This window comes from Hirundo rustica, chromosome 27 (genome assembly GCF_015227805.2).
Source record: "Hirundo rustica isolate bHirRus1 chromosome 27, bHirRus1.pri.v3, whole genome shotgun sequence".
Taxonomy (NCBI): Eukaryota; Metazoa; Chordata; class Aves; order Passeriformes; family Hirundinidae; genus Hirundo; species Hirundo rustica.
Window position 1 is genome coordinate 3,687,855 of NC_053476.1, and position 8,563 is coordinate 3,696,417.

Consider the following 8,563-nt stretch of genomic DNA (forward strand, 5'->3'; position numbering starts at 1 on the left):
GATGATAAAACTCTCCACACAAACCTGGCAGGGCCAAGGCCTGGAACAGCCCCGGGGTAACTCCTTTACACGAGCAGGATAAAAACTCATAACTGTAAAACTCAACCCCCCCAGAAAACCCCCTCTTTACTCAAGGCTTTGCTCTTAAAGGCAAAGGGGACGCTCTGGCGTGACCTTACCTATCCAAGTCATCTTCCCCAACTAAAATAGGGGGGAGCGGAAGCGGAGGCAAGGTGGAAGTTTTCAGGTGTGGGATAGCAGCCGTCACAGACACTTGGGTTTTTGTAGCCACCTGGACAGAGGACTGGGAGTTCACCTGAGAGGATAAAGTAGACGTCCTTGGGTGGGAAGAAGATGGCAAAGACGTTGGGGCTGGAGGAGGGACCTGAACGGGAGCGGCCGGGGCTGGAGGCGGCGGCGGCGCGGCGGGCGACGGCGGCAGCGGCGGCAGCGGCGGCGTGGGAGGCGGAGGGGTGGTGGTGGGCAGAGGAGGAGGGGGGGATTTGATGATGGCGGGCAGGGGAGGCGGAATCTCCTTCTCCGCTGCGTCCGTCTCCTTTGGAGATACCAGGTCCTCCGCCACCGCGACGGCCTTCGAGTCTTTTGTTCCCGTGGGTTTGGAATCCCTGACCGGAACGGGATGTTTCCTCTCCGAGTTCTCCTCCGCCTTGGACTTCGGCGTCTCCGCGGGGGCTTTGGGCTCCGCGTTGGCGTACGGTAAATGAACCGGCTCCGCGTCCGCGGGTTTCTCGGATTTAACGGTTTTGGTGACTTTTTTAGACTCCGTCCCAGCCTCCTTCAGTTCAGCCAAGCTGTTCTCCTTCCTAGCCAGGAAAACAGGGGAACCTTTCGCCTCCTTCCCGTCCACCTTGGCCGCAGCGGCCGCCGCGGCCGCTCGCTCCTTCTTCTTCCTGCTGAGCTCCGCGCCGAGGCTGGAGTTCAGCGGGAGCCTGGTCGGGGAGATGCTGGAATGGCGACTGCGGGAGCCAGACCTCTGCTTCTTGCTGTGAGATGAGTGTCTGGAATAGCCAGGACTGCGGCTCCGGGACTTCACGGATTTCCTGCGGAGAGAAACCAAACGGAGCTTCTCTCACCCTCTGAGCTACTCACCAACGGCTGCGATCCGCTGTGGGTCAGCTCGGGGAGCCCACAACACCCGTCAGGAGAGACTGAAGCTACTGAAAGGAGTTTCTGAGCCTGTCAGGAGCGGTTCTATACCATCATCACCCACCCTCCCTGCACCAGACCCGCCGTCACACCGGGAGAGAAGGGAAGGATCGAGGCTGGGCAAGCCCCGAGGGAAAGAGGAGACCACAGCTCACGCACTCAACAGGAGACTCGAGGGAAGGGAATGAGCTGGCGGTTTAGGAATCTTTCACAGGAATTATGTGCAGCTTTAAAGAAAGCCATGGATAAAACACAACCGCCCTCACGGGAATGCTGCCGCAGGAAATCAGGCGCTTCAAGCTTGTTTTGCACCCTCTGGTTCTTTCACTGCTATCAGAACTCAAATTTGCACAGTGTGATGTGGATGAAGGAAGATTTTTAACTTTATCGGTCTTGGTTTTCCCGTACAAAGAATGGGCTCTAAATTATTTCTGCCTGCGCAGAAATAATCACGGTAAATCTGTGCCGGGAGAGAAGCGAGGCAGGAAGCACCTCACACCATCAGGGCTTCCCCGACACGAACCTGATCAGGAGGGAGGGGAAACTGATGGGGAAGCCAGATAAACACGAAAATGGAAGTGGAAACTGGTACTTGCAGCGCCCATATCAAATTCCTGATAAGCCAGAACTGCTTCCTCCACTCCAGGAGGAAGCAGGATCGGGCAGGGTGAGGCAGGAGGCTTTAATGGTGTGCTGGGCTCTGATGGCAACAGGACAAGCAAAAACTCTGAGTTCGGACCCTACAAATACTGTAACAGACACTCCACGATTGATTACTCAGGACACATCTAATTTGGAAAACAAGGAACTCCCTCAAAACGGTCCCACAGTAGTTATAAAACACATTTAACAGCAGCAGTTCAAACACTGGCTCCCTTGTAACCATGCTCAGAACATCATTAACAACAATTAATATTACCCCAGGACAATAAACATTTGGAAAATAAACTGGAGAAGTGAAACAACGGGGATTTCCTGTCCCAAAAGCAGCAGCACCTTGCAGGGTCTCCCCATGGGGTGTGGGGTTCTGTCCCTACTCCAAGGATCAGCATTCCTCTCTCCCACTTGGAATTACAGCCCCAAGCCTCATGCTGACGGTGGTCAAAGGGCTGTAGGTGAGTCTTTACCTTTAGACTTGCAAAATAAATCTAAAAGCAGGAGAAAAATGCAGGATCTGCAGTCACACACTGTTGTGCCATGGGAATCCGCCTCGGGATCACCTCTTTTCCCAAGGTTTCTGCTCAGTGAAGTGGCAGTCTGGGCTGCAGCTCAGCTGTCACCACGAGAGCAGTTACCTCCTCAGCAGCTCCAAGACATTTGCAGGCTATGGAAAACATTCCCAGTGAATCCTGTAGGATGTCACCTACTGCAACCACAAACGGTTTTGGGGTTAACAATTCTCCAGTGCAATTCATCCAGGATGGACTGTTCAAGGTGCTGCCAATGCCCTTTTTCCAGCTCCCTGCCTTCCATCCTGCCCCATGATTACTCCAATTCATGGAATCGTGGAATGGTTCGGGTTGGAAAAGGCCTCAGAGCTCATCCAGTGCCACCCCTGCTATGACAGGGACACCTCCCATTATCCCAGTGTGCTCCAAGCCCCATCCAGCCTGGCCTTGGACATTCCCAGGGATCCAGGAACAGCCACAGCTGCTCTGGACACCCCGTGCCAGGGCCTCACCACCCTCACAGGGATTTAATCCACCTGGATGCAGAGCAATCAAACCAGATCACTCAACAGATCCCAAGCGAACTTCTCCAAAAGTCCAGTTTTACCTCATTTAACGGCGCTAATTTCGGAGCAGCCACCAGGGACACCTGCCTGGACCGGGACAGGTGAGGGTGGGGACATGGGGGAACGGTCAGACTCTCTTACAGGGGTTGCTGCAGCACAGAACCAGCACTTCCCAGGGCTGGAATGACTCCCTGACCTTCCAGCAGCAAATATCCACAGCGCTCTGTTCCACCAGGAATAAACCCAGCCGTTCCTCTTCACTCCACAGGCACCACTCACCCTTCTTCCCTTCACTAACAACAATCCCCTACAAACAACTGCTCTTTCCAAGCCCATTTTCCAGGCTGGTGTTCACAGCTGCTCTGTGAGACCTGAAAAAGGCCCCACATCCAGAAAGCTTCCTGCTCTCCCAGCTCCACCACCACCAGCACAGCAAACCTCACCTCCCATCCCCAGCCCCAAAAACACCAACACAGCCCCTGCTGAGGGGCCTTCTATCACTGACTAGCTCAAATAAACAGGCAATTAAAAAAAAGAAAAAGGCAATAAACAGAAGATGCACAGGCAGGTTTTGCCTCTGGAAGGAAATAATTTCCATCCTCTGGAATGAAATAATTTCCATCCTCTGGAATGATTTTTTTGTGGCTTTACCTGCAGCCACTTCATAGCACTTTTACCCCTTCCACCCTTAATTTGTTAAGCCTTGCTGTAACGTTCCACACCTTACTTGCTTTGTCAAGGTTATCCAGGATGGATGAGGGGCAACTCAGCCTCACAGTCCTTCCTCTTTCTGGATAAAAATGTTCTGGGATTAAAACCCACCCCGCTGTCCCTCCGGAACTGGAGAACAGAAATAAAAGATACTGACTGTGACAGCTGTGAATTAACAAAGAAACAATGGCTTCAAAAAATCCAAATTAAAAAGGACCATGAGATTTATCTAAGTGACACAACCAGAAGATTGGGATGGTCTTTGGAGAAGGGAATGCTAGAACCTTCCATGCTGAGGTGGCCATGGTTAACAGGTGACAGCAGGTGACATCCACACAATTCCCTATCACCCACCCAGAATCACCTACAGGTAGTTCAGTATCTAACCTAAACAACACAGAGTTAAGGATAAAGCAGGAAAGAGCATCTGGGAAGCCTGACTGCCCCGACTTCTCAGGAAACACGTTTTAATTCTTATTTCTGAATTAGCAAACCTGTCATGGCTGCAAGGACCCAGCACGTGCACGCTCACACCTCACCATCCGTGAGCACTGAGTGCATCCCACCTCCAGCACGCTGAGGGACTCTGGAACTCCATCTCCCTGTTTTAGCTGCAGTGACAACAGTTGCTACACAGAATGGCAAAGCACATCTGTTATTTCCCCTCTGACCAAATCATCCTCGTTTCCCCCTCAATGGGAAGTGGGTTGTTTTCCACAGCCGCTGGAAACGCAAACGCTCTGGATTTTCTCCAATCAGCACAGCACATGGGTGCAGTTCCCTAACGATGTGTTTTGGACATGGAGATGAAAGGAAAACACAGAATGCACTAAGAAAAAAAAAAAAAAAAAAAAAAAAATCCCCCATATTGTCAGTCAGTGGAAATAACAAAGTGTCCCAGAAAAGCCTGAGGAGCGCAAGCCGTGGTCAGGTGTTCTCTGCCTGAGTGTGCCAGTTAAAGAGCTTTTCTCTCCCAAAAATGTTCCTGCCCCTCCACGGGAGGCACAGAAGGGATCAGCCACTGCCCAAAGTCAGCTGCCTCCTTTCACACTCCTCTGCAGCACATGAGGAGGGCTCAGGTGAGCCCTGAGCCCCCCAGGTGAGCCCCGAGCACCCCTCTGCCTCCTGGACACACCTGACCCAGAGTCCCCCACCCTCCAGTCTCACCTCGCAGCCCGGGAGCTCCACAGAGCAAAACCAAACACGTGAATTACAACTACTGCTTCACCCAAACACACGGAAAACAGGTGAAATTCCCCCTGTGCCTTTACTGCCATCGCTGCAGGCAGGTGCTTTCCAAAGGGGCTGCAATGCCTCACACAGTCATTGAGTTATCTGCCCAGGAAAGAGAGAGGAGTAAGTTATCAAAGCCAGAGGTTCAGAGAGTTTGGTACGAGCTGAGTGTAAACAGTGAGTAACCTTTGGAACCTATCTGGTTTGGGGTCCAGCACTTAGTCAAGAGTCAAAGATGTCCTCAAAAAGTAGCTCTGAAAGTTTAGGGAAGCAGCACAAACTGCTCTGAAGCTGCTCCCATAAATCAGGGAAATGTAACTGCTGGATTCCTCCACTCAGAAGCAGCCAGCCACTCACACAGAGAGATTCCCCTGGGAAGTGGAATAACCTGGGGGAAATCTCTGAGGACACCACTGCAACTCCCAATGGCTACTCCAGCCTCTCACACAGAGAGATTCCCCTGGGATGTGGAATAACCTGGGGGAAATCTCTGAGGACACCACTGCAGCTCCCAATGGCTACTCCAGCCACTCACACAGAGAGATTCCCCTGGGAAGTGGAATAACCTGGGGGAAATCTCTGAGGACACCACTGCAGCTCCCAACGGCTTCTCCCTGCTCAGGGCTGGACACTGATCCAGCGCCACCGCTCAGAGTTGTATCAGTGAACAAACACCTCCTACCACGGCACCCTTACCCTTCCAAAGGATTAGTAAATAACGCGTCAGAGTAGCACCACCAGGCAAAAAGGATGGAGGGGAAGAAGGAGAAAACCATCCAGGCCTAGCCCCGAGAGCCTCCCAGGTGTACACAGAGAAAACAGGCCAGAGGAGGAGCAGCCTGCAGGAAATTTTCACTGTAAAAATCACAGCGGAATACTGAGATTCTACGTCAGAGCTTCCAGGGGGGCTGAAACCAACGCAGAACCGCCGGCAAGGACAAAGGCAAATTCTCCACGGAAGGCAGCATTCCTCAAGTTCAGAGTTTTAGTAGCAAAGACCAAATTCCAAAAGGCCCGTGTGCTTTGGGAACTGCTGAGCTGGAGGATGCAGCACAGCAACCAGGGAGCAGAGCATTCCTATGGCCATTACATTCCAGGTCACATCTGAATTGCCATGGAGCTCCAAGCAAAGCTCCACAGCATCCATGGAGACAACTGGAAACTCACTGAAAGTAAGCCAGGGCTAGAGAAAGAAAAGATCAACACTGGACCGTGTCACAGGATGATTAACGAACACCTGAAATAAAACACACAGAGCTACCTTGAAATAATTGCTTCCTTCTGTGGCAAAGTTACTGAGTAAAAGGGAAAAAATGAGAGAAAATTAGAGGTAAACCAAAATCCAGCTGGTTGCTCCTCTCCTTTTTCAGACTGCCCAGATTTCAGAAGGGAAGGGAAGAAACTCTAGTGCTGAGGAAAGAAAGTTTAGGCTGAGAGACGGAGTTTGCACGTGGTTGTCTCTAACCCAAGGGGAAAGAAAAGACAAGTCAATTCAGAAAGGGCAAAAATCCACCCCAAATGAGCCCTCCTGAAAAGCGGGATCAAGTTCCCACACGCAGTAAACAGATAAAGGCTTCCAGAAATAGGTGAAAACATTCCCCGTGGCTGAAGTTGCTGCCAGGTAAGCGCCTTAGAGCCCGCTCCCCACGCAGGGGCCACTCCAGAGGTGGGTGTAACTTAATCCCAGGAGCTCTTCCAGCCTCCCTCCCTGCCCGGAGCCAACATGGACGCGGCCTCCCGCCACGCACTGAGGCGTTTCCCAAAGTGTCAACTCCATTTCCAAGGGAATCGTCAAGGCCCCGAGCGAAGCAGCTCCACGCGCGTCGCTCCGTGGCCAGACTGGGATCACAGAGTAATGGAATTTGGGTTGGAAAGGGCCCTCAAGGCCATCCCATAGACAGGAACACCTTCCACTATCCCAGGTTGCTCCAAACCCTGTCCAGCCTTGGACAATTCCAGGGATGGAACACCCAAAACTTCCCCGGGCAGCCTGTGCCAAGCTCTCAATGGGAAGAATTTCTTCCTAATACCCCACCTAAACCCGCTCTCCTTCAACCTAAACCCACCCCCCTTTATCCCGCCGCTCCAATCTCCTGAACACCCTCGCCCCGTCCTCCCTGGAACTCCCTCCAGGCGCTCCCGCGGCATTCCCAGCTCCATCCCAAGCCCTCCCCAGCTCCCAGGGCGAGGTGGGGCGCACGCACCTGGCGATGGGGCTGCGGCTCACGGAGCGCTTGGAGGCGAAGGGGCTGCTGGAGCGGCGGCGGCTGTAGGGGCTCGGGGACCTGCCGCTGTAGGAGCCGCTGCCCCGCTCGTAGCTGGACGAGCGCCTCCGGCCGTAGGGGCTCACGGATCGCTGCCGCCGGCTGTAGGGGCTGGGCGAGCGGGCGTTGGACTGGTAGCCCACGGGCTCCTTGTAGGGCGGGCTGAGGGACTGGCGGCGTGAGGAGCCGCCGGGGCTCTTCCTGTAGGGATCGTAGGTGCTGGAGGTGTGCGAGCGGGGCGGGCTGAGGTCGTACTCCTGCACGTAGGAGGCTCCCGAGGGGCTGTCGTCCAGTTTCGGGCTGTCCGACCACTTCCTGTGAGGGCTCCTGGATTTCCTCTTCGGGCTGTCGATGGTTTTGTAACTTTTGGGAGCATCCCTTTTCCGATGGCTTTTGCTGCGCTCTTTGTGGCTGGACTTGAGCTCCCGCTCCTTCCTGGATTTCTCCTTGTGCGCCTTGGCCGAGCGCGACTCCTTGTTGCTGCTCTTGGAGGAGAGCGCCTTGGGGTGCTCCTCGCTCTCCAGCAGCCTCTTGGAGGATCCCGATATCCTCTCCTTGGTGGACCTGCTGGAAGCATCCAGGCTCTTTTCCAACTTCCTGTCTTTCTCCGCCTGTTTGCTCTTCAGCAGCTCCCGGAGCCGTTTGTGCTGGTGGTGCCGGTGCTTCTGGGCCCTCTCGCTCCTCTCCGCCCTCCTCTCCTCGTTGTCCCTCCTGTCCAGCTTGAGGGCCACATCGTCCGAGAAGGTGTCCGAGTCCGAGCTGATGTCATCGTACTCCACCAGCGGCTTGATCACCGCTCCCAGGGGCGCCGCCGCTTCCTGCGCCGCCAGCGGGGACTCCTTGGAGTGCCTGGACTTGTGCCTCTTGTGCCTGGAGCCCGCCCGGTGCCTCTCCTTGCTGTTGGAGCTCCCGCTGCCCGGCTGCGAGGACCCCCCGCCGCCGTCCTTCTTGCCCCCATGTCTCTCCGGATTTGGCATTCCTCCCCCGCTGCGCTCGGGAACGGCGAGGGGGGGACTCCGCGAAAGCCCCGAACTTCAAACTCCCTCCGCGCCCGCCCCTCGCACCATCCACGCCGGTCCCGGTCCTCCCTCCTACATGGGGAGCGGGGCCCGAGGCCCCGGAGGAGGCGGGAGGGACGGGGAGGGGAGGGGGGGAAGGACCCGGGAGGGGAGGGGGAAGCGCCGCGGCCTCACCGCCTCATCCGAGGGGCCCAGGCCCGGCGGGCGGCGCGGCCGCGGGGGCGCCCCGGGAAGGCGGGGCCCGGGCCCGGAGCGCTGCCCGCGGCCTCAGCGGCGGTGGCGGGGCCTGGGCGCGGATCCCCGGCCGAAGGGCCCCGGAGCCGCCGCCGCCCCCCGGCCCGGCCCCCGCGCTCTGCCCGAACCGGAGCGGCGCCGTCCGGGGGCACCGCCAACTCTCGCGAGACCCGCCCGCAACTCTCGCGATAGTGCCGCCG

At 55.7% G+C, this 8,563-nt stretch overlaps 1 protein-coding gene across 2 annotated transcripts in view; it reads right to left on the reverse strand.

Moving 5' to 3' along the window:
* CDK12 (cyclin dependent kinase 12) overlaps window positions 1–8,242 on the reverse strand; it is a 29,939-nt gene extending 21,697 nt beyond the window's left edge. For both annotated transcript variants that reach the window (XM_040087131.1, XM_040087132.2), the window contains exons 1-2: window positions 7,051–8,242; window positions 180–1,061 (exon numbers count right to left, since the gene is read on the reverse strand). In XM_040087131.1, coding sequence (XP_039943065.1) covers window positions 180–1,061; window positions 7,051–8,087 — 1,919 coding nt within the window. In that variant the 5' untranslated portion in view covers window positions 8,088–8,242. The remainder of the gene's footprint in view (window positions 1–179; window positions 1,062–7,050) is intronic.
* Between the last annotated feature and the right edge of the window lie 321 nt (window positions 8,243–8,563).